The sequence below is a fragment of the Manacus vitellinus genome, unplaced genomic scaffold, assembly GCF_001715985.3.
Source record: "Manacus vitellinus isolate BGI_N305 unplaced genomic scaffold, ASM171598v3 scaffold_12_pilon, whole genome shotgun sequence".
NCBI lineage: Eukaryota > Metazoa > Chordata > Aves > Passeriformes > Pipridae > Manacus > Manacus vitellinus.
The window spans coordinates 17,418,523-17,445,543 of NW_021938949.1; the positions used below are offsets into that span (position 1 = coordinate 17,418,523).

General features: G+C 44.1%; 1 protein-coding gene across 1 annotated transcript in view; it reads right to left on the bottom strand.

Moving 5' to 3' along the window:
* The window catches only part of ADCY9 (adenylate cyclase 9), an 84,781-nt gene extending 57,767 nt beyond the window's left edge, over positions 1-27,014 (bottom strand). Inside the window, exon 1 of the mRNA XM_029957944.1 lies at positions 25,547-27,014. Within this exon, the coding sequence (XP_029813804.1) occupies positions 25,547-26,927 (1,381 nt within the window). The 5' untranslated portion in view covers positions 26,928-27,014. The remainder of the gene's footprint in view (positions 1-25,546) is intronic.
* Positions 27,015-27,021: the final 7 nt, after the last annotated feature.

The window sequence follows — 27,021 nt, forward strand, 5'->3', positions numbered from 1 at the left end:
CTGAGACAGGACCAACACACGGTGAGGACAAGTTACAGCGGGGGAGATGCCTAAAAACCAGCTCTAATTGAACCTCTATTGAGCATGAGTTTGGACAAGGCACCTCCAGAGGTCCCTGAACAACCTGGTTATGCATAGAAAACTACAGGAAGAGTTTGGTTTGCCTCAGAGATCTGCTGCGTGCCTGTTTGGTTGATATTGTCACTGATCCAGCAGAAGAACACATAGGCAGGAGGAAGTTTTCGACATATTTGACTTAAAAATTCCACTTCATGCCCTAATTTTCACAAAGAAAGGTCATACTAGATGATTTCTTTCAATTCAGGTAAATCTGAGTTCCTGTATGGTTTTCAGTTGAGATTTCAACACTTTTCCTTCAACGTTCTGATTGCTATTTCTTCAGAAACAACAAGTGGATTAGAAATTCCCACTCTGCTCTCTGACTGAGGAATTTCCACCATAACCTCACATGACCTTGGAAAACACTGACCACATATACTGAAGTTGTACTTATGCATTGAAAGCTTCATAAAACACCTTCTGTGAGATGTTTATGTGGGGCAAGACCTTCTAAATCACTCCTGACCCACGGCGATAAACCAAATTTCCAGTCCAGTTGTTGAAAGGAGAAAGACTCAAGGGGTGAACTGGTTCACCTGACTCAAAGCACGAAGGTTACAGCTGAAAAGTACCCATCTGAAATGCCAAAGGAGTTATTTTTATCCCTTTTCTCATTTAAATTTAAAGCAGGACAGCAGGACTGATACTGTGAGGTGCTAATGTTGTTGAAATGCAATGGCAATCAATAGCTTTTCCAGGAAAGGAGACAGTAGAGCTTCACCTCTGCCAGAGGCAGCTTCAGCCACCTCCTGGATACTCAAAACCCAAATTATCTCCAACCCCTTCCATCTGCCCAATACACTAATTTTTCCTCCCATCACCTAACAGGTCCCGAGCTCTCACACTCTCCACAGCTCTTCCAGTACGAGTTAACAGAAGGAATAACAAAACTGCGGCATATTGAATTAAAAAAACAACCTGGGAACAGCTCTCCCGGCTCTGGGGCTGCCGTGCAGCTCTGCTTAGTGCTGCACAGCGAGGCAGAGCGTCCTCACACAGCCGCCCACCTCCCAGCCCAAGAGAACACGAAGCTCTCATCGAGCCTCACACTCCACGTTTCCAGGTTGAAGGAGAGTCCAGACCACGATTTAATGAAAAGTGGTTCTGATTCTCACTCTCCATGTGCCTCTGTAAACTTCCCACCAAGGCCATACATCACAGCCATATTTTACTGGTAAACAACTGAATGTCTGTGTTTAAATTGCTGTCCTTTAGAAACCTGCAAAATTCTTGTGTGTTGTGGGGAAAGGAAAAAACAGAAAGGGAAGGAGAAAATGCAAACACGAACGGTGAAGCCATGTAAAGCCTTCACAGCCAAATCCTTTAGAATTCCAATTCAATTGGGATATGGCAGCCTCGGAAATGATGCTTCTAAACCACAAACAAGCCAGGGAATGTTTAGTAACCCCAAGCAAAAATCCCCTTGCCTCTGTAGCAGCACAGCTCCAGCCTGAAGCTCTCTATCTATTTATAGACCTGGGGCACATATCACCACAATAGCTGATTGTGCTTTGCAGCTGTTTTGTATATCTAGAAGGGCAGGAAAGAACAGGCTGCACTTTGATCTTGCCCTTTTTTGGAGTAAAAACAACAACAAAAAAAGGGCCATTAGGAAGGACTCAATATTGAGGACTCACAAGGCTCCCAAAGCCACAGCTTACAGGAGGCAAGGAGGACTCCCAGCAACATCTTCACTTGTTTACTGGGATTATAAATCCAGGCTGCAGACAATATTTATTCTAGAAGCACGCAAACTATTTCACCTTGCAGGAAAACATATGTCAAATCTAATTATAGGAGAATTTACTCCCCAGAGCATCTGTTAAGTGATACACACATAAAATTAAGACTCAACCTGAATGCGACTGCATTATAAATTAGCACTGCAATTAAAGAAATTAAGTATTTGCTCAAGATAACATTGTGTGATAAGAATTAACTATGTACAACCTGTAAGGCAGGTTGGGATTAAAGCTTTATAAATTATACAAATGTATCAGAGCTAGTGCTGCTAAAGGCAGAAATATGTATTATCCACAAAGTCAAATGAGTGATCCCCAGCTTGGGAAGGGAGCTGCTCCTTCCTGAGCTCCAGATTAGGAAGGATTTACTGGCCACTGTGTGTGTCACTCCAGCATTCAAACAGCTGGATGATGGGCAGTACCATGAGGAGAAAAATCTTGGTTTTTTAGCACTAGAAAGGAAATAAGGCAAAAGCAAGCACCCTCTGAGACCTGCCCGTACCGTATCCAGTCTCCCTGAAGAACATTTCTGATCAATTACTGACAGGATTTACAAACTGCAATAAAATGTAAAACGGGGTATAAACATCCAGCTTACAGTTAGTACCTAAATGAACTTGAGTAACTCATTTCCAAACAGCCACACGGACCGATGAACGTGTTTGTGTTTAAAAGACAGTGACTGAGTGTGTAGAAGGGATTTTAAAAAATAAAAGCACCATTGGAGAGACACAGAAGGTAGAAAGAGCTTGTGGTGAGTCCAGTAGTGGGCTAGGAGGAGTGAAAGGCTGAGGGAATTGGGATTGCTCAGCCTGGAGAACAGAAAGCTCAGGGATGACCTAAGTGTGGCCTTCCAGACCTGCAAGGAGACAACAGAAAAGATGGAGAGAGACTGTTTACAGGGGTGACAGGACAAAGGGGCTTCCCACTGACACAGGGCAGGGTTAGAGATGGAATATTGGGAAGGAATTCTTGGCTGTGAGGGTGCTGAGGCCCTGGCACAGGTTGCCCAGAGAAGCTGTGGCTGCCCCATCCCTGGAAGTGTCCAAGGCTATGTGGGAGGGGGTTTGGAGCAACCTGGGCTAGTGGAAGGTGTCTCTGCCCATGGCAGGGGGTGGAAGGAGATGAGCTTTAAGGTCCCTCCAACCCAAACCATCCTGGGACTCTGTGATTATCCCCCCCCAGTGAGCCTGGGTACCTCCCTGTTGCACAGTGGGCTGCAGGGTAACCCTGCACTCCCACATTTCCCAAATGTTGATTCAGGAATGTCAGGGAGAGCAAATAAACAAATTATAGAATTAGGGAGATGGAAAAGTAGCAGTGGGCTGCAAGAAATGCAGTTGATCAAATGGAGGAGAGAACAGATTTAAGAGGAAAGTTGGCAAGATCAGCCTTTCCTTAAGTGCTAAATGGCCTCCTAATTATCTGTATGGCACCATCAGCACAGCACATTTGATCATTCAAAACAAGGCTTTTAGACTTTTAAATACTTAAGATAGGACATTGAATAGTACTTTGTAAAACCTCATTTTGAAAGACAATATTTAGGCATATCCCTATTCTGAATACCAATTTATCTCTGTTGTGTCCTGTATCTCTCTATCTTGTTTATTTAAACCAAAATTCACAGGGATGGAGAATTAATTATTTCATTTTGAGAGCACTTGAGAGAATGTTCTTGATTTTCATTAGCACTATTATATAATTATCTATTACTTTAGGAACTAATATATAATTAATAACTTACTAAATAAATTATTTATACTGAGGCAATAATAAAAATGTTACTACACCACCCTGAGCAGGGGTGTCAGAGTTGAAGAGGAACTATTTATTGCTAAGTATATATAATTATATTTCACATAGATTACAAAACCCAATAAATTAAATAAAACTCATCAAGAGAAAGCATGAGCTCACAAAGACACCAGGAGCATCTAAGAGACTGTGAAAATGAACATTTATAACCAGAGATACCACTGACAAAGTTATTAACCTGGTCCAAGCAACACTTCAGAAAAGTGAGGAATATCCTGAAAGGCTTCAATGTACTCACATCCTGCAGGGCAACCCAAGACTGAATTTTTACATTTCAAACTCAGTATTTTAAGAGCTGGAAAAGCTGAAATTCAGAAAGATCTCTCACATTATTCCCTTTTACAAAATTTGAAGCAAAAGCATGTTTTACACACAAAACATAACCTTTCCAAAGCAGATTCAGCTCCAAACATCAGTGGAATTCCACATATGTGTTACCACAATAACTCTTTCCAATACAGGGATGCCTTCCTATAAGGTTATTGCTACAGTAAAACATGTTAAACATTAAGTTTAAAAGTCAAGTTGGCTCGGCCTGAGCTAAACTTTAGCTCTGAGTAGTTCACAGCTGTTGTGCAATGTCACAGCACCAAAAGCCTCCATCGCACCGTGTTTGTGCCCACGTGGAAGCCACTCGGCCCTCCTGACACACAGAGGGGACAGGAAAGCTTGGGAATTACTGCTGCACCCCACAACTGGGCTGGAACAACACTGGGGCTCTTCCCTAAGTGCTCAAGAATGGGAATTCCAGAGGAGAGTCCCTCGAGGGAGGGACAAGGTACTCTAAGGTTCGAGGTACGATAAACACCCCGCTCTTGCAAAACACAAGTGCTAAAGATCAAGTTCCAAAGAGAAGGAGAAAAACTAAACTCCACTTGTCTGGGGAGAGGCCTGAGATGAGAAAAGTTAATTCCCAGTATCTGTGAGGGGCAGCACACCCATTCCCCCCGAGCAGCTTCCCCAGGGAGTGGTGCTTACACAGAGCCAGGATGAAGCCCAGGACCTCGAGCTGACTCAACACTGGCATTTGATGAAGCCAGCCCCCACTGCCCGACCATATTCCTCATTTTTTGATTAGACAACACCAAATCCAGACTGGAATATATGGATAAACCTCTTGGAATATATGGATAAACCTCTGAGAACAATAAAGTTCACTGCCCATCAATTTGTGCTCGCTGACAAGCTGCTCGGCCCTTCCCTGGGAACGAGTGACAAACACGTAAGGGATCGTGTCACAGACGTACTTGTGACCACTTGGAGATCCACTTTCCAAAACAGAAATGCAACTTTCAGAAAACATATTTTAACGAGCCCTGGTGCACACTAACAGAGCCCTGGAAATAGTTTTACAATTGAAACATTACACACAGTAACCGCTATTTATACTTCAATATGTCAGCCTTAAATATTTACTTTTCCACTCACTTGGTTTACATGGTGTGCCAGCAGAGCACTTTCTTGCATCATTTAAAGAGCTTATAGAAATTTCAAATTATCAGAGCAATAAGGAAGATATCATAAAATAATTCAAACTAAATGACGAGGCACAACGTATTTGCTACTTTTTAATGCAAAATTTAATTTCATGCAAAGATGCACGATTTTTACCAATAATTAGACACTTTGCATCATTGGTCCTGATTAAAAAAAGGAGGTTTTTTTAAAAAGGTTTTCAAAAAAACTGTTTTGAACTTTAAATCTCTAACCAGGCTTACATCTCTGCATGGAGAGCACTCATCAGCTGGCAGCATTACATTATTCCCCTGCCCCAGGGGCTCTGAGAAGCCAAGGAGTGAGTTCAAAGTAAATGTTTAGAGGCTGAGCTGCACATCACACGGCTGTACCAGCAGTTACTGGACATTTTTCCCAGAAAGCAAACGGGCTGGGCAGCTGTATTTTGACAAGAAATGTTGTTTCCTTTTATGGCCCACGGTTGGTGGCTGTGGTCTGTGGGGGGAAGGCAGCGGGAAGCACCACGTGCTTCATCCCATGGCACTGCTATCCCCGGGCAAGCTGTTCTTCCCATAGTCACCCTGATGATTCCCTTCCTAGCCCTCACTTACTTAAGTGCAGAAGAGATGCTCCAGATAGGATATTGTATTATTTACTTCCCATTTTGGTCTATCTTAAGTCCCATAAACCCAGAGTTTAAACAAATTACTTGGAGTGAAAAATGTTTACGGGCGCTTCCGAGCCCACCGGATTTGGGTTCATCTCCTACAAAGGAACCAAGACAGGGCTCAGCTACTCTGCCACCTGCTTTTCCATTTGTATATCTAAATTTTTGTGTCATTAGAACCAGCTAAAAGGGGTTTTGAAGAATGAATGGCCTGGAGATTCAACACTGAGATTGCACAACGTCCCAGATCGCAGCCCATATAAAATTAAAGGGATGACTGTGACCGTTTCCAATCAAGTTTTTGGCTGTTTCTTTGGGAATTCTGTCCTGATGGGCACATGAACTGAACAACTGCAAGGAAGAAAATAAGAGAGCCGAGGATGTGGGAAACCTCTGCAGCAGATGAGCTGCAGACAGACAAGGAGCACCTGTCCAGGAGCAGACAGATCTGCTGAGCAGGTTTCCAAACCTACCCTGGTTACTCACTCCCACTACTTCATTTACTCCCTTTGCTTCAGCTTTTCACTCCTTCAGTTGAACCAAACACTGAACCAGCCCTTTCTTATGGCTTTAATCTCAGAGTGGAAACCTGGAATAAAGGACTGGGAGGAAGGAAAGGGGAATGGGGAAAAGTAAGAAGCTGGAGGCATGGAAGGAAAATAGTTCTATAAGGAAGATAAAACAAGGTTTCCAAGTGGCAATCGGAAATTCAACAGTTCTAATAGACAGGGAGGGGGAAAGGCCAAGAAATCACAGCTGAACACTGCCTGCACCACACTGCAAACAGCAAAGCCTCCTTACCTCCCTGACTTAAAAGTCCTTATCTGACTTCTGCCCTTCCCTAAAACAAAGCAAAGCTGACATTTTGTATGAAGGCAAACTCCAAGCAGCACTTCACAACCACTGCACCACCAGAAAGCACCAGCCTCTTAAACTGGATGCACTTTCCCTTGTGGTTCCTTAATTTAATTTGAATAAGAGTCACAGTAACGAGAGGGGAGGGGGAGAAGCAGCGAAGAAAGTGGGGAAACCCAAGTGCAAGGGAGCAGCAGGAAGGCAGGGATACAGCTTGAGGAGCAGTGACAGCAAGCCTGGAGGTGGCTTTGTAGGGATGCAGGTTTGCTGGGCAGTTATTTGCACAAGCTTTACGGGCATGGGAAAACTGCAAACGTTGTCAGGAAACACCTAACCTCCTGTAATGGAAAATCCTGTGGAGAAACACATCCTGGCCACCGCCAGCGCTGGCTGAGCCCCAGCCCGGTAGGGATTCTCTTGTCCTCCAGCAAACAACATCCAGCTCCAGCAATTCTGAAAAAACTGAGCTTGGAAAGTGGATGGAGAAATTAAAAAACTCGTCTTCTTTCCGTCAAAAGCACTGGCACAGGTTGCCCAGAGAAGCTGTGGCTGCCCCAGCCCTGGAAGTGTCCAAGGGCAGGTTGGATGGGGCTTGGAGCAGCCTGGGCTGGTGGACAGGGGTGGAACGAGATGGGCTTTAAGGTCCCTTCCAACCCAAACCATCCTGTGACTCCAGGATTCTGTGAGAAGGCAGAATTTAGATTACTGGAGTAAATCTCAGGTCTACCCCAACTGCATTGGTCCCACTGGAGAAACAGGCCAGCAGTTCTCCCTGCTGGTGGGTCAAAGGCTGGGCTCGATGATGTCAGAGGTCTCTGCCAACCAAGCTGATCCCACGTGTGATTCTGTGAGGCTTGGGAATGTCCTGTATTGTACCAAGTAAGGGCTTCAAACTGCTCAACACAGCTCATTTCCTCATTAAACAGCCTCACTGACATGAGTGAAATATATTTATACTTTGCCTTTTTTCCCCAGTCCAAGTTTAGAACTCTGTTTCCACAACCTGTCGATGCAGAGACCAAAATGAGTGAGGGACACAGCTCTCAATGAAATTTTAAATTGCAAATTAAAGGCAAGGCATAGGCTGGAGAAGCTCAGGGCTTGTGGAAGTTCAGTGTTGTAGAAACTGTTTGAATTGTAAGGAGGTTATAATGGGAAATTTAAATCATTCGATCTGGCACTGTTACATCAGACTTGAACAAAACCAAATAAAAGACTCGAGTTTCAAACTCTCAGAGAGAACAAACTATGAGGGAACTGGATACAAACATATACTGGCAGCCTTTCTAATAAACACAGCCCTGTGTGATTTAATAAGAAAATCAAAGAGATATAAAAATTAATAAAACAGATGCAAAAAAATCCTTGGGTAAGAGCCCTCACAAAAATTAATCTAAAAAATACAAGCCCCCAAAACTTGCTGAGACCCTTAAAAATTAGTACTTGAAGGCAACGAACTTCCCAATTAGGAAAAGAAACACAATTGATTAAAAAAAAAAAAACCACAACAAAACACCACCCCAAACCCAAAAACCAAATAAAACCACCAAAAAAAAAAGCACCACAAAAACCCAAACTATGGAGGGGGAGGGAAGACAGTCTCAAGTTTTCAGTACCTAAAAACAGCCCTTGAGGTGCTCCTCCCCGAGGATATTTTGATCTTTGTCACATGGTTTTTTCTAAGGTATTTTTATTTAGTCTCCCTGTAGATAAGTGCAAGGAGAGAGCTGCTAACACAGTACTAAATTAATGATTTGATGGCTGCCCTCGTGGCTCAGAGAGGCATTAAGTCTGAAATATTATCAATAAAACCATCAGGGCTCAGCGACCTCAGAGATCATTCTCACATTCACAGACTGTTTCCATCACTTGCCACCTCTGTCTCAATCAAGAAAAATCAAGTTTATTTTCTTATTATTTGATATTTACCTGCTTACTGATAAGCCTATACTATTGTACAGGTAGATAAGAAAAGAATTCAAACAAGAAGGGAAAATATTTGAGAATGTCTCATGGCACACAAGTGTTCTTGTTTACACAAGGAGGAAATGGTTCTTTTACTGCTGTGGCTCGTATTTTCACCCAAATCACCTATTTTTTTTGCTTTCATCTTGCCACATGCAACATAAATGTGGAAAATACACAGAAAGAACGGCTCACACAACAACCTTTCTAAACAGCTGTGTCTGGTTTCTGCAAGTTTACACAGCAAGAGCGAGGTATCCAGTCAAACAGACTCGGGAATGTTATGGCAAGGCCTGCAAAGCAGAGCGGAATAAATTCCAACAACAAATACATCCGTAATCACAAAAACTTATCACACCAGTGTACCCACAACAAAAGCAGCTCCAGAGCAGGAATCAGCAGGCTGGAAAGCGAGGCCAGGCTCGCTGCTCTGGGGCTGGATTTGGCCAAAGAAACCCGGATAAGCACGGCAAGAGAAGACACAACAGGCAGAGGTGCTCCTGTGAGTGACACTGGCCTGGGCTGGCACACCTGCCTGCCAGGGAGCTGGGAAAGACACACACAGCTTCTGTCTTGGCACCTGGCAAGGCTGCAGCATCCAAAGGTTTTCACATCAAAAGCAACCCCCCCCCTCAATGTATTTTTTCAGTTCTGGACTCACTGAATGGATGGATTTATTTATAGACTTACACATGTGCATAGAACAGGTAAAAATTAGTATCATTAGGTGTTGAATTTTTATCAATGGGAAAAGTTTTGGCAATGAGAAGAAGAGACAGGGGGAGAGGGGGGAGAGGGACACCAGCCCTCTGAAGGCCCTTGCTCTGCTCAGCTGTCCTCAGGGGGTAGGACAAGTGCCCAAGCATGTGCTGAACACCACATTTCCCTGCCAGAAATGGTTCCACGATACCAACGGGTCTCTGCCCCCCATGTGGGCAAACCTGCACCTGTGCACCCCTGTGCTCCTTAGGGACACAGCCCTGGGATGGGCCACCCACACTGCTGCATGCTGAACTTCCATGGAAAGGAAAGGCACAGCTCCAGCATCACATCCCTGCTCCATGGAGCTCCTGATGGGAACAAACACCATCTCCATCCACTTCAACTGGAGCAATCCTCTTTCATTCCATGTCCTGGACAAGTCAGGGGATTCACAACACACACACAAAAAAACCCAACTCAACCCAACAACTTCAGTAAACCAGCCACAGCTCTAGGCCAAATTATTCAAATTATTCCAAAAGAAGATTAAAATTCCTGCAATGCCATCCTGCTGAAACACTGCAGTGTTATTTGCAGCTGAGCTGTCAGGGAGCAATCCATGGCCACTCCCAGCTGTCCCTACCCCCGGGATGTGGGACTTCCCTTCCCACAAGTGACAAATGCTGAAGCTCCAAGGGATGTTGGCTGGTCCAGACCTCACCTGCTCCAAGGCTGGACTCCCAAAGGTGTTCCCACAGAGCTCCTCAACTCCTGCTGGAGGTGCTGGTGTTCCCCACACATTTGGTTCACATCTTTTTAGATGATGTTTCTTCTATTATTGAAACAAGTTATGAGATTTAAGGACTAGACAAAGAAACATTCCACAAAAAGTGCTTCACAGCAGCTTCCTGCAGATTTCAGCTTCTTGTAATCTCTTCCCTCCCACTGTCACCCAACATCCCTTTGATTTCCACTTCCCCACTGCCTCCCAGTTTTTCCAAATACCAGCACGAAATTCCTCTCTAATTTACTTCTTGAAGATACAAGCTAATGGGCAATTAAAAATACAAAAGAGAATTTAGGAATAACTGTTTTCTTTTAACAGCTTCCATCCCATTAAAATATTTTGCTGTTATAATGCCTACAGGGATTATCTCCAGTTGCAAGAGAACAAAGAAAATAAACACTGAAAAATTATCTAAATAAGCCACAATATTTTGAGAAAAGTTACCATCGTGCTGTTGGACCTTGGAAACTTGCATCAAAATATGTGAGATATTGCTCAGAAGTCAGTTTTGCTCTTCAGTTCTATGGCTAGAAACCATAATAATACCAATGTCTGCAAGTACTGCCTTTTATTTTTTACATCAGCAAATTGCATTGGTAACACTATTACAGCTCCCAGGGCAAAGTCCACCACTGCCTCCACTTGTTTATGCTTTCAAACTATTAGCAAACAAATATCAAAGTAAATAAAAAGGGGGGAATAAACTACAGCATTAACATATGATCACCTACATGGAACTGTAAATAAAAATACAGAGTCATTTTTAATGGGGGGAACAACAACTACTGCTAAGTTTGTTTATAAAGGAGTCTGGTTCTCTTCCAAGTTTCACGTTCCAGCCTGAAAATAACTTCTTAAAACAGCTGTCAGGTTTTTTTGGGAGGAGGGAGAATGATCTACCAGCAAATACGACCTTTCTTCAGAGCACACAAGTTATCATGGGTAGAGGCTTGGGCTTCACTGAGAAAATTCAACTCCCTCTGTGGCTCCTAAAATCTGCAATCAAGAAGGAAAAAAAAGAGCATCCGGAAAAAAAACCCTAACCTTCATGGAGAGCTCACGAAATAGAGAGACACCACTGTCTCCATGCTCTGAGACCATGGGAATTAATCAGCTCCCACCGGGCCAAAAATCAATTTTCCTTTCACTTAAGTTCTTCTAAACTCCCAGTTTCTCCCCACGTGGGGACACGTTCACACCAGAAGTACTCACTTAACCAGCTGTGGTGAGCAGCCTCTGTATCCAAACAGTCAAATATTAGCTGGATATATTTACTGAATCAACCACTTCTACACCTGGCACAGGTAGAGGCTTTTGCATGTTTTAAAAGTCTTCGAATTTACTTTGGGGAGTGGAAAATAAGAAAAAGCATCTTAGATTTACTGCTGCTGCTGCAGTATGGTCTTTCCATCTCCAACATCCAAAAAGCTCAGTTCTGGTAAATGAAGCAGCACAAATCACCCCAGATGTGAAGCAGCAGCAGAAAACTTCAGATCGTTAAAGAATCACTTCCTTCCAAAAAAATGTCACTTAAATCCCCCCTCTCTCTTCTAGAACAAACATAACATTGCATAAGAAAGGTAAATCATTATCTGTTTTGTATTAAAGAAAAAAAAAAACTTACTGAAAAATATTGTTTCTACTGCTGCTGTGCTGACCCTGCCATCCTTCATCCTGTTTTTGGAACCACAGTCCCTGGTATCCCCACAGTCCCCCTTCTCTTCTCATTCTAACATCTGAGTGCAGATTTAACTTTTTTAAGACTGCAAATTATTTTATGAAGGCCACAGTAAAAAGTGCAATTCTCCCCTGTATGTCCCCTTATTTCAACATGGGGTGAAAAATGCCACAGGCAGAAAATGTGGAACTGTGATGGGATATGAGAAAGGATTCCCATCTCAGCACAAAAAGAGTATCTGCAGAAAACAGTGACCAAGCCAGACACCGTGTCCCATGGAACAATAATACTATTTTTATCTGCTCACTATTTAGTCTATTTAACTCTCCTCCAGCAGCAAGCACCTGGATTTCTGGAGAAACCTCAAAATCAGCGTTTTGGGAATCACTGTCACCAAAACATTTAGCACAGTTTCTTACCAATAAATGAGCTCATGCCCTTGCCTCAGCACAGACCAGCACTTCATATCCCTTATCTGACCACAAAGACAATTTAGAAGTGAACACATGTGTGACTTGTTGGGATTTAACCCCGGTGTTAGGAACCCCACAGCAGAACGGAGAGCAGAAATCTCAGTTACAGCAGGGCAACGCTTCGTCACCACCTCTTCAGGATGTGTCTGGTAAAGCTTCACATTAAAAAAACCTCACATCAGCAACTGTCAAACTTCACAGAGCAGGAAACTGAAGTCAGGTATTCCTGAGGTTTGTTAGAGGAGGCAGGAACACCACAAAACACAAACACCAAGACGCCTCTGACAACATCTCGAACTGGAGTGTGACTGGGGAGCACCCACCTCCTCTGGCAGGTTACTGAATGGGCACGGCCAAAAAATGATACATTCAGACAGTCAAATATCTAGACAAAGGCTTTTTAGGAATGGGCTCCACAGGTAAAAATCAGGAGTTTATTAATTAGGAAAATAAAAGGACTCTAGAGTTTTCAAACCAGGCACTCGGCTCACTCTCCCCTCAGTGTCCACGTACAGGTAACACACCTTTAATGCACACAAGTTACTCAAATGCCTGGTGATCTTTCCAGCCCCTGTACTGTGCCCATGAGGTTGATTTTTATCACCTGACAAGGGAGAGAGTAAATACTAGAGAGTAAAATTTTATCCCCCGTTTGTTACGGGTTAACTATATATTACTAAAGGAATATCTAAATGTATACAGATCAAGACATTTATTTTAGGCTTTCTTGAAAGCAAAAGGGTTTTTTCTTCAATTTAGGCGACAGGGCAAAGTCACATCAGGAAATAATAAAAAAAAAAGGTCAGAAAATGAGAACTATTCCTTTGTCCTGCAAGGTTCTAACAGGCTCAGCCCCACTGGCTCTCAGCACCTGACAAGCCCAGGTAGCAGCACAGGCTGCTTAATTAATTCAATACTGCTTCTTGTCCAAGAAGTGCCTCAGTAAATTAAGATCAAAGGATGAACCCTTTCAACGACCATGTGATACCAGCTACATTTCACTGGTTCATTTTCCATAAGATTGTCCTCCAGCAGTCACTGCAGCAGAGCTATAATTTTATATATGCACTGGAAGGACAATAAAAACTCTCATAAATACTGCTGGCCATCCTTCTTCTGACTCCAGAGTCTGTGTTTACAGCTGGAACTCCGTGTTCATTGCCCAGGGAAGCTGTGGCTGCCCCATCCCTGGAAGTGCCCAAGGCCAGGTTGGACAGGGTTTGGAACAACCTGGGCTAGTAGGAGCTGTCCCTGCCCATGGCAGGGCACTGGGATGGGTTGAGCTTTAAGGTCCTTTCCAACCCAAACCATTCCATGATTCTGATTTTATACTGAATCACCTAAAACCAGCAGCAAACACTTTGAGAACACCATTTTGCTTTATTTGTATTCATGAAAGTCATTGGCTGCTTTTAAAGTTGTCTTATTTAGATAAGCTATAGGCAGGCTCAATGTAAATTAAATGCAGATCCTGAATGGAGTGTTATGTATTTTCCTCACCCAGGCTGTTGTGTTACCATAATGTCCCAAAGATCACATTTAACACACACACAATCACGTTATTTCCACAAATCAATAATTCTGCTGTTAAAACCAACTGGCTCTTCTTTAAAATTGCACAATCATAAACGCAAACTTTTAACAAGTGCCATTTGAATTCAGAGGATTTAGTGTTTAAAAAGCTGCCCCAAACACTGGTGGGTCATGGTCCAACTCCTGAGCTTACTAAGCAGTGCAAGAATTACCAAATCCTTTGCTCCAAAAGGGTTAGATAAATAACACACCGTCAGCATAATCCAACTGCAAAGCCTGCTCTGTAACAGCAGCAGCAGAACTCACACTAATTTATTACCATCTTGGCTGCACACTTGGTTATGGCTGATATTAGGTTCATATAACCCAAATCACAATCTAAATCCCAAAATACATCTGTAATACAGTTTATTCAAATGTTTTGCAAATACGCTGCTTCAAAGAAGCACTGGTGAGGGTGGAAGCCGAGCAGGCAAATATCCTAACTTGGAAAAACAAAATCTTAATCTGAATTTTAAGGCAACTTCCAACTTTGTCACCTCCTGAAATCTTGGAAAGAATTAAATGCATAACAGATGTACTCCATTTTAAATATAGCCACATCACGCACGCGTTTTTTTAGAAAACACTGTGCCTGCTCAAAAAATGCCTTCCCGTATGGGCTGATTCACTGTCAGCACCCAATCACGGACACAAAATCAGCACTGACTCCAGCACAGCACAGAGCCATGGCCAAAGAGCCTCTGTCCCTGAGCAGGGATAAGCAACACAGCACAGTGGTCATCCCAGAGCTTCGGCAGGGCTGGGAAACAGCACCTTCCTCTCGGTGTCCTGAACCTTCACTTTTAAAAAGCCTGGCATCCTGGATGGCCTGAAGCTCCCACCTCCTCTTACCAACAGGCTGGTTTTATGATGCTCCCCATTAAATGCAGAGAGCTAAGCAGAAGGTTTATTCAGAAGTGCCACCCCGCTGATGAACACGTAGCCATTCGTGCTGCAAGAATTAAACACGGTTTCCAAGCCGAATAAACACGGTTCAAGCATCTGATTATGGAGAAGTAACAGCCTGCAAGGACAACTCAGAGTATTTTCACATAAAAAGTATCCTAAGAATGCACATAGTTACTGAAATGCTCTACATACACACATGTATATGGGGGAAAAGAGACTATTTACAAGGGCATGTAGGGGACAAGGGGCAATGGCTTCAAACTGACCGAGGGCAGGGTTAGATGGGATATTGGGAAGGAATTCTTGTCCATGAGGGTGGAAAAGCCCTGGCACAGGTTGGCCAGAGAAGCTGTGGCTGTCCCATCCCTGGAAGTGTCCAAGGCCAGGTTGGACAGGGCTTGGAGCAACCTGGGCTAGTGGAAGGTGTCCCTGCTCCATGAGGCAGGGGGTGGATAGGAATGGGAACGAATCATAGGTGGTCACCTTTTATACCACACACAACACATCTCCACGCACCCTTTTAAAATCTGTGCGCTTGAGGCGAATTGTGGATGTCAGCAGGACACTCTGGAGTTGCTGTGAAGGGTCAGTGGCTGGGCTGAGCTCCTGCGAGTTCAGAGGGGGTTTGTGGTATAAAATCCCATCTCCCAACTCAGCAGGTGAGAGAGCTGTGCTGGGGAGGAGGAAGAGGTTTGTGTGAATTCCCTGTACAAGAGTGAGCCTGATAAAGTGAGAATGGGGTGGAATGGGATGAGCTTTGAGGTCTCTCCCAACTCAAACCATCCCATGATTCTATGAACACAACAGCTTTATATAACCAAGATTTTTGGACTTATTTGTGGAAAACTATTGCCAAATATCAAAGTATCTGACACAGGTAAGAAAATGTGACTTCAGTGAAGACTAGCAGACCTTTGTTTACCCCTGTATCCACAGCAAATTCCAGTAGCAGCAAGGTTTCATAACCAAAGACGTATATGTTACTTTAACATCCTCAGCAGAAAAATCCAGTTACTGATCGTTATGGATTCCAGAACCTCGGGTGAGGCACGGGGTGTGTGTGCCTCTCTTAAACGGTTTATTGGAATTATGAAACAACTTACAATAAATTTTCTCATCCTCACGTGGTATTTTTAAGAACGCTCTCTGGTTCTAGTGGATGCCACATTGCCAAGCAGCAACTAAAACATCAAATATGATTCATATTGTCTCATCAGTGCCTTATAGGTACATGACGGAGAATCTCTTTCATAACCTGTATCTTAGTAGCAAGATCAGTCCCAAATAGGGAGTCAGCCAGAGCCAAACAAGTTCCTGGAATCATGGAATGGTTTGGGTTGGAAGGGACCTCAAAGCTCATCTCATTCCACCCCCTGCCACAGGCAGGGACACCTTCCATTAGCCCAGGTTGCTCCAAGCCCTGTCCAGCCTGGCCTTGGACACTTCCAGGGATGGGACAGCCACAGATACTCTGGGTAACCTGTGCCAGGGCCTCACCACCCTCATGGACTAGAATTCCTGCCCAATATCCCTTCTAACCCTGCCCTCAAGGCAGTTTGAAGCCATTCCCTCTTGTCCTGTCACTCCAAGCCCTTATAAATAGTCTCTCTTCATCTTTCCTGCAGGGTCCCCTCAGGTACTGGAAGGCTACAATTAGGTCACCCCAAAGCCTTCTCTTGTCCAGGCTGAACAATCCCAATTCCCCTAAGCCTTTCCTTGCAGGAGAGATGCTCCATCCCTCTAATCATCCTGGTGGCCTCCTCTGAACTCACTCCAAACAAGAACCAAGTTTTAAACACTGGAAATAGATGGGAAAGGTTACAAAAGCCTTGGATCAAAGCCTGATTATCTCCTGGTACAGTCACTGCAGCAGGGTGTGTGACACAGCAGAGTCTCCATCTCCCTCCTGGATTCCTGGGGCTGTTTCTGAGCACAGGCCCAACACAGACCTCCTGGAAACACAGACAGCATCACACTGTCCAAACAAAGGAAATTCAGAGCTAGTGTTGTACCTGGTCCCCTTGCAAATCATGCCCTTACAGGAACATTTCCTCATTACATCCTGCCTGTGACACTGCTCCTGTCAGGCCCTGAGCACTTCCAAAAGATTTATCTGCTGGCCACTCGTCCAAGTCGGTCAGAGGTGAGAGACACTCAGTACCTCAGGATGGACTTCACGTGTTCCTTCAACACGAGTTAAGGAAGGCAAGAACCTGATTCCAAGAACTACTGGGAACAGCTATGGAAAAGCTTCCCAGAAGGGTCTTCTGAAAATGGCACACCAAAAATTAACATCTATTCCATCTATCAGGCACATGCATCTAAGTCAAACATCAAAGCTGCACATTTAAAAACCAAAAGGATTCCATTTCTGACTCAAACATCCTTATTTATCCAATGAACATAAAGAATTAATATCAGAAGCAGAAGTTTTCCTACATTTCCTGTGGGCTGAGTCAATGTTTCATAGCATGTTTTATTTCAATTACAGACTTTTTTTTTTTTTGTGGGGTGGAGTGTTTCTTGTAGGGTGCTTTTTTTCTTTTGCTTATTGTGCAGTTAAACACAGTCAACCCAACTATCACCATTTTGGCCCTTAAAACATAATTAATTGTTAATATTGGTAGTATTGTTTATCCATAGCTTTGCTTTCCACTTTTCCCTCTTCTCTCTGCTTAGAGGAAAGAAAAGAATTTTCCTATCAAGGCCTACAAATTAATAACACTAGAAGGAAATTAAGTCTTTATAAACAGAAACAGCTGGATTTGGATGCTTTGGGACTCTCTTTGTGCATGGCCCCTCTGCCCCCCTTCCAGTGGCAGGACCTCTGGTTTAAGGAATCATGTGCCCAGCAGGAGCTCTGGGAATTCCAGCCCATGAGGACATCCACACAAACAGATCTGAATTAACTTCAGCTGAAGGGGGAAAAAAAAAAAAAACAAAAGGAAGCAAATTGCTCTTTCACTTGTAGATCATCAAGATGTTACTTTTCCTTTGTCTGCATGTTCCTGTGCATGTCAAGCAAGAGGCAGAAGGAAAGATCCCATCACCAGGCTTGTGGACTTTATTCTGCCAGTTCCTCTGCACTGTGCCAATTTTGGAGATTTTATAAACAATGCTATTTTATGACAATAACGTGATTTCTAAATTTACCAAGTCATGTTGCAGAGAACAGTTTTAGACGTGCAACAAGAGGAACAGTAAGTGCTATCAGTGAAATAAAGACTTGCAATATACTCGTTATTTATATGTTTTGCCAAGAATTCCCACAGTAAGTTACTGTAACAACTACAAACCCAAAAAATTTACAGGCAGTTGTGAGGGACATTTTGATCCTCAGGGATGCAGGCTGGAGAAATACATCTAGAACGTTTAGTCCCTTCACAAAGAAATTTCAGAGCCATGAAAAAACACCAATCCCCAAAGCCATATATCTTGTAGGCTTATTGCTCAAGGTTAAAACATTTCTGGGAGGGGGGAATGAAAGAAAGTATTAATTTGATGAAAACAATTTGGCTTGTAAGGGCAGTACAGATCTCTGGGGCAGTCCAATCCTGACAAATGCCTCTCCAGAACCACCTAACCAGCCAAATCTGTCCTGCTGCCCAAGACAACCTGTGCCCAAACATGACCTTTGGGGAAAGAACGAGCTGTAACGCCCTGGTACATCCCCATCCCTGCTTCTTTTCCAACTGCCACTTGGTATTTTCCCAAATTATTACTTGGAAGCAGGCAGCTACACTTTCAAACCCTGCATGGCTCCTCTTTAAATCGAGTTCCAACAACTCCCTCCCTCAAACCTATGAAAGAACCATCACAATAATGCAAACTTACATAACAGAACCTGTTAAAATGTGTTAATGAGGCTATATTGACTAGCTGGCTTCCTTGCAAGAGCAACTCCCACTGGAAGTTAAAAATTTAAAAACTAGGAAAATTTTTTTTTTCTTCTTTTCTTTTCAAAGGGCAGAAATGAGAATGAAATCACCTAAAAATAGCTGAGAATCTTCAAGTGTCAGCTGTAACATAAAGAGGAATGGCTGTCTCTCCTTACAGAGCCAGGATGGATGGAGTGAGCTTGTGATTCAGGATCAAGACACAGAGAGCTTACACACAAACTGTAGATGGTAGGAAATAATCCTAATTTCCTAATTTTAATAATATTCCGGGACAATCCACAGCAACTTGAAATCCAGTGAAATTGTACTTTGTTTAAAAGTGATGAATGTAAATTCTAACATCCTTTGCCTGCCAGAAGGAAAAGTGAAGTACATATTGTGAAATAACTGCAAAAAAGAGGTTTTAAACAACCCATTCAAATCATGCATCCTGCTCATGACAGAAGATGAATATAAACTATGTGTCTTTGACTTTGCTTTGTCTTTTCCATCAATCTTTTTTCCCCAAGAAGCCACCATGTCAAGGCTTTTATTTATAGAAGACATTCTCTTGCATTTAAATAGTTTCCTATCTCTGAAGATTTACTGAAGCAAACAGGGAGAAGACAGCTCAGATCTGTAATTTGTAGGGTACCTGTGGACATGGCAGCACCAAGATTTGGGGTAGCCAGACAGAAATCCAAGGGAGAGACACTGCAGATGACACCCCCAGAATGCAGCAGAAGCCACGGTGTCCCTCTGGGATCACAGGATCCCGGATTTCAGGGCTCACCTTTCCCATGTTCTGGAATGCAGCTCCACTCTGGCCCCACTCACTTCAACTCCTGCAGGATGTAAATGTTTGAGGTCTATTGAAACTGTTCCTCCACTCCACAGGGCTCAGACAGGGCTTGAACAGGCAGAGCTGCAACACTTCACCACCAGCCCGGCAGCACTGCCTTGACTTTCTTGTTAATTAGTGTCAGGGCATGACAAATTAAACCAGAGCCCACGTTGTTAAATGCAGTGTATGGTCAGGGTCAAGCTCCATCCCCTTCAAAGGCAAGAACCTTCTACAGATTCTAACTATGCTCAGAATTTTTTTTTCACTGGGTCCAGTCAAATTAGCCCGTAAGTATGACACAAAGAACTCAAAGTCTCAAACACTGTCCAAGTTTCCTGCAAATAATAAAAACAGCTGAAGTGTAAGTAATTTTTTAATTGAGATGTTTTTCTACTTGGTCTTCAACAAATCAAGTCATGAGCAACTGAACAAATCTTCTTCACAATTTGGAGAAATTGTGACCTTCCTGCCCAGGCCTGCCAGCAAGCTGAGCAGTACCTGCACACATACATGGGTTTATTACAGAAAGTTATCATTGCACTGTCAAATATTTAGAAAGCTCAATAATCACTAGGTTAAGGTACTTAACTACAAAGTTCTTTCTTTTGTTTATAGCTATGAAAGACATCTTCACTGGGTAATGACTTGACAAGAACCTGGTTGAGCAACTATATTCACTATTTACCTCCTTTTTTTCTTGCTATTACATGGTAAAATTACAGATCATGTCAAAATGTTCCATCAGTGCAGAATTTGCTTCTCCCTGGCAATATGCCTTCATGCAAATTACCTCTAATTATAATTCTTTATCTGTCACCGTGCACTTTTCATTTTTGAAATACAGGAGCGAAGTCAACTTGTATATGATACCTTCTTTTCAGTCTCACACATAAGATCATGAACCACTACCTCAACAAGAAGTTAACAGGTCAGATTATATAAAACTGATAAAACTGACTGGTCGCTAACATTTTCTGTCACTGTCAGTATGTGGAATTCTGTTTGGGGGAAAATGGAAATACATATTCATGCTTAATTCATTACCACTTAAAACAATGGACATTTGTTCTATCTATTTCTGCCTGACTGTTGGATTAGTATCAGAACACATGAAACCCACAGTTATAATGTCTGCCACAGAAAAAGCCTGTATCTTAAGGTTTACATTTATGGAACATGATGAAACTAGAGGATGGACAGAAAGACCTGCACAGCAGCTGGCAAGACACAAGTACCTTAACCCCCCTTATTCATCCCAAAACCCTCCCTGGTCAGAGACTAAAGCTGCTCTCAGCCCCAGAGCAAAGCCAAATGCATGAAGAGCTCTGCAGAGCCATCCTGCTGGCACGAGCACAGACCTTCTAGATTTACACTGTGCCCAGCAGGCTGGGCTCAAAAAGCCAAGGAGAACTTTCATCTGATCTTTCCTCCACCTATGAACTTCCAGAAGCACATGACAGCTACAAGCCTCCTGTGCACAGGGCTGGTAAAGGGCACAGAAACAGGGCAGGTAGAGGAGATTTCACTGCCATCGGGGGGGGGGATCGTGGTCTCCCCTGATCGGCTGCAGAGGGGAGGAAAGGAAATAAAATTCAATGACTTATCTCTTCCCAACCTTACCCAAGACTTTTGTCTTTCAGGAACACCCATGCAGTGCTCCCTGTAACCCAAACATGAAGTAGCAGCAGAGTATCAAGTGACCAAGCAGTGCTGTATCCCACGTGCCACAGGAAAAGCATCCCACGGGTTGCAGGTTGCCATCCTGTAAAACAGCCAGGCTGTTTATGGAGTAAAAGGCTTCAGTATAGAGCAAAATGGTGCCTTTTGTAACTAATTTACTAAAGAAATGCTTAAAATTAAAGGAAACATAGAGAACAGTAAAAGACAACACATCAAGCTGGAGATCTTTCATAACCTTTATGAGGAACCAGTGGCCACAGGTGAGTTTTCCTGCAGTAAGTGCTGTAAAAGCCAACCTTCCTCTGCCACCAGGCACAGCTCAGCCAGGTGGTGAAGAGCACAAGGATCCCTTTGCATTTTTCCCAGGATGAAATAAGGGACAAAATCCGAGAGAAAAGCGTGGCTATGTCGTGCCAAGGGCTTCTAACAGAAACACAGCAGCAAAGCCACTCCTTGGGGCAAACTGAACAAGATGTGTGGCTGCAGAAAGTTTGGGAATTATTTAGAGGATCAGTGAACATACAGAGGCCCCAAATGAAATGGTGGTTCTGCTGTGCTATGCTCTATAAACACAGAGAAAGCATTCTTGCCCCAACGTGCTTACGTATTTTGAGCACTCAAAAAACAAGATGCTGGTGACCCTGGTATTTCTGGAAGAGTTGCTGGCTGGTAAATAGCAATATTGTGACCTCCCAAGTAACAAGAAAGAGAAAGGCAAACAACCAAGAAGAAAAGAGCAAAACAAAAATATTTCCATAAGCAGAACTTTTTATATCCCAAGAGGAGACATCTGTCTCCAGAGCTCAAAAGGGACACATTAACCTGTGCTATGAGACTTCAATAAATTTATTTGCTAGGAAGCTCAGCAAGGAAACAGAAAAAGAGAATTGTCTCAAATCCTACAGCAAAATTATTATGGAAAATACAATTGAACTGATGGCTGGGGTCTATCTGTGTACCTCAAAAAATCAGTGCAACGCTGCTCTCCTGTGCTCCCCTCACATCCAAGGGGATCAGGTGCTGTGAAAACAGAGGCCCACCAGAAACAGGCAAAAATATTGTCAGGCATCACTGGCTCGCTCTTTGTTGGTTTGTTTTAGACACCATCTACTTAATTCCAAAGTCAGAAACGGGAGGGAACATATCAGGGCCCCACTCTTGCACTAAGGAGCCAAGGAAGCAAAGGATGAAGAAAAGATGTTCCCATCCTAAGATTTCAGTGAGCCACAAAAGAGGAAGAGAAATGTAGTTTTGCCTGGTCTGCTCCAACGAACAAGGCGAGCAGCACTGGGACAACCTGGGCTACATCCACCTGAGCATTCCCAACGGAACGGGGAGCAGGGCTCGGAAGCAGTTTGCCCAATCCACCCCTCCTCACCCTGCTCTGGTGCCCACTGGAGAGCCGTCCCTGGATTCCTGCGGGGTGAGCCGAGCCAGAGGGCTCGCTCCAGGAGCACGCCTGACGTGCTCCAGCCACAAAGGTGCTTTTGTTCCCAGGCCCATCCAGGAGCAGCGTCAGGCAGGAGTCCCGAAGGGCAACACGGACACCGCGGCCCCGGCACCTCCCAGTTTGCTCTGGGAAGAGTTTACTTGCCCTTGTTGACTCAGCCTCACAAAGATACTGCGAGTGCTGCGGCAGCTCAGACAATTAAGAGATAATATACTAGATACACTACATAAAAAATAGGATATAATTAAGATACCAGAGGTTGAAAGGAAGCTGAGAAGTGAAGTACCAGCAGGGAAACAAAGCTTATGGCTGTTATCTCCGCAGCATTTTTATACTTGAAGAAAGTATGAGGTATGACATAATTAAACAACCACAACAAACTTCCTCTTCTCTATCACTACTATCAACAGATTCTCAGGGAAAATAGTAAAGCAAAGCTTCCTAACAGCACCTCCATTCACAGAACCGAGCAGGTGCTTGGCAGAGAACAATTAATTAACAAGTGAAATCTCAGTCTCCCTTATTAAATCTCAGAGCTGCTCCCTAACAAAACCCTCCCCTGCAGCAGGTCCCAGACACCAGCCTGTGGCACTGCTCTTCAATGGCTTTTATCATTGCCTTTTTTTTTTCCCTTGATGGCATTTACCTACCATTTACCTACCAGCTGAGTAATGTGGCTGTGGAACAAAGTTCTGAGGAAACAAGAAGAAATGGGCAACTCTGCAGCACCCTCCACGTGCCCCTGAGAGTCTGGGCATCAGAGGGAAAGGAGCTACAAACCTGTGGATAAAGGTGGTCACAGCAGAGGTGTGCTTGGTTTAGAAGTACAGATAGATTCTGATTTCTATAGCTGTGTAAGACACTGGTAAGAAATGGAAGCTAATTATAGTGCCACAACAAAACATAGAAGGGAAATGGGGAAGAAAAAAAAAAACCCAACCCATATTCCTTGTTAAAGTAATTCTTACCACATGCTCCAGCTGCTTTCATAGCTACGTTTCAGGGTAAGGAGAGACCATTAAATGTCAGTCCACAAAGCAAACTTCATCTTATCTAGACTGCATTTCAGTTTGTCCATCTGTAGTGCCCTGGCTGAAGCAGGAGCTGTGAAAGGCACTCAGAGCTGCAAAATCCAAACCACTGTACTGAGGAGGCACAGCAGCCTGTGCCCTCTCATGATAAACATAACCAAGGACAGAAGTCTGAGAAATACCATGAAAAATCACTCCTGGCATGGGGTATAATTGCTCTACACTGTGCTCTTGTGATCTCCTAGAAAATATAAACAAACAAATAAGGATATTTAAGAGCAGTACTGTCAGTCTCCACAACTAAGCTCATGTCATTTTGGGATTAATACCAAGTACAATTATAAACACAGCAAAGATACTGCATTTCATTTGTTGCTACAACACGGCCTTCACACTGCATCTGGCTGCAAAGGTGCATGGAGGAGGGAAATATCACAGGGATGTTTATCTACAACCTATTCAATGTATTTTCAGCAGAACAACAAAATTCATCTTAGAGTAACAGGGAGATCACATCTGATCCCCGTTTTCTTGAAAGCACACTCCCACTGAAATAAAGCATCAACAGTTCTCAAAGAAATTAACTGAATTTGTATTTTTAGAAGCTAAACAGAAAGCCAAAGCCCAGGGACACACATCTGCTTCAACCCTATGGCTTCCAGCCACCAATGTCACTGTGGATCTCGTTGCTCCCTGTGAGCCTTCTGCTGCAGCCCCGTTGCCATCTGCCTGTGGACAGCCAGCTCACCAAAAATAAGTTTTTGTGTCACAGCAGAACAAGCACCTGCCAGGGGCGAGTGGCTGCCACTGCTGCTGCCACTGCTCTGCAGTGCTCTCCCCACGTCCTTACTCACTGACCTTTCCACAACCAGCCCGGCCTCCTTTGTGTTTGTTGCAACAAATACCTCCCTCCTTCCTCCATCACAACGCCTGTCTGTGACTCCTTCGGGTTCTTGCACTCGGTTTTCCATGCTTACTTCAAAAAAATGGGTACTTTTATACACAGAGACAGCACAGAAGGGTTTGTCACATATTCCACTCCCATTTTGGTCCATCTGCTCCCCACTTTGGGGAGCTCCCCACTGCAGACAACCACCTCTCTGTGAGACAAAGGCACAGAACCAAAGAGACAGAGCTTTGACAAAAGAGACAATTAAACCCTCAGCGTGTACAACCCTCCTGCACACGCCTCCAAGTGCTGCTAGAAAGCAGCCAAGGGTTTCACTTCAAAATGAACACTGCAGAAAAATGAAAATCGGACCCTTAGCCAAGGGGAACCAAAGGATCCCTCATTTTCTTCTCCAAATGGCAAATTTGCAGTTTCATCCCCAAATCCTTCAAGCTGCAGAAAGGAGAGCATCTGCCAGCTCACTGAGCCACCTGAGTAACTTTTTCCAGCCTAACTCCGAACTGCAACAACTTGCCATATCAAACTGCCAAATCTACAGTGCTCATTTCTCTCTGTGAATCCAGCTGTCATTTTTCCCAAATGCCTTCGCAGTCCCAACTCTCCCGGTGCCAGAAAAACCTTTTCACAGATATACATAATTTTGCAAAACACATATGCTCTTTGTATGGCACATGAAGTCAATTAACAAGTTTACTTACTGAGTTAAAGGATGACACACAACAGTAAAACAAAAACCTCTTGCAGACAGCAAACACATGAACCTTCTCATCCCTACGAGGTGACTCTCACAAGGAGTGCTGAGTCTTACAGCCCGTTTTGAGTACCCCAGATATTTCACACTTATCTCTGTGGCACCTTTTATTCTGTAATTACCATGGTGTCTGTGATCACCAGCACGGGGAGTTAAATGTAAAACACGTTCAATTTGCTAGTCAGCAAGGCACAGAGCAGGCACTGGGGCAACTATTTTCTCTCCTAAAAGAAAAGCAAGCACTAAAAGCACGTACCTTTCAACTGGTCAGCCACCACGCTCTGACCAACGCGCTCAATCACCTTCCCATCCTCCATTTCATAACGATCATCCAAATATTTGGCAGTAGCTTCTGAAATATGGACCTTCCCAGCCACCCCGAGCTGCTCCATCAGATTGGCCAAATTGACATCGTTGGACCACACATCGAACTTGAACCTCCTCATGCCCAAAATGCCACACAGGACCGTCCCAGTGTGAACACCGACTCTCATGTTCACCATTTCCTTCTTCTCCTGGCAGAACTGCTCGATGGCTCTGATCATGCCCAAGCCCATCTCGATGCAGCAGTACGCGTGATCCGGCCGGGGCTCGGGGCAGCCGGCCACGCAGTAGTAACAGTCCCCCAAAGTGCTGATCTTCTCACATTTAGTGTCCTCACACAGGCGGTCGAAGCGCCCAAAGAGGTCGTTCAGGAGCCCCACCAGAGCGTGGGCTGATTTGTTGGCGCTCATTTTCGTGAAGCCGACGATATCTGCGAACAAAATGCTCACTTGCTCTATCTGCTGCATTTTAAAAGGACGGAATATTATGGGGGTTTTCTGTATGGAGGGCTTCTTCTTCCTGTTTTTGGGGCTTGAGGTGGAATGACGTTTGATGGAGTTTTCACTTTCATCATCGCCCTGCTTCATTAAGTCATCGGCTATTATTCTTGGCATAACAGAATGAATCATCCTCTCTTTCAGGGCTTTTTCCACTTCCAAGTCTTTTCCATGCATGATGGATTGCCCCACTTTCAGGAATGTGCTTCTCGATCTGACTTCGGACATGATAAATAAATGAATGCCAATGGCATGGATGCAGATGTGCAGGAAGGCTTTACTCAAGAGCTCCCAGTAAACCGCGCCGGCCCCGAGAGGTGTGAAACAGTTCTCGTCGCGGAAGTGATAACCAAATGTCTCGAAGAGGACCGAGTAGGACAGTCCCAGAAACAAGCTTAAATACAGGGGTAAGTGCATCACCGTGTAAAGCAACAAGAGCACTTCGATACACATAGAAAAACTACCCACTTGGGAAAGACATGTGTCTGTGGGATCCGCCGGGGGAGTCCGATTGGACATGTCACCACTTCCTGAGACAGGCTTCAGAGCCTGGAACTGCGGAGCGAGGGTCAGAGCAAACACCAGGAGGGTGAGTATCAGCGAAGTCCAGACGTAATGGCGGGCGTAGGTCTTAGTGAAAGTGAACACAAAAAAAGCTACACATACCAGGAGGAAGCACAGAGCCGGCACCATGAAAACAATCTGTTTCTCTCTCATGTGTACGCCGAAGTAGATGCCCCAGAGCAGGCAGGCCACGCCGATGTAGAAGAGGGCATAGCGAAACCTGCGCTGGGTCTGCGGGAAGCATCTCTCCATGCAAGCCTCCTCCAGGTTGTTGGAGTCGAACTTGGGGTTCCACCACTTGGACGAGGCCCTCTCGAAGAGCTGCGGCAGCTTCTTCGGCCGGCGG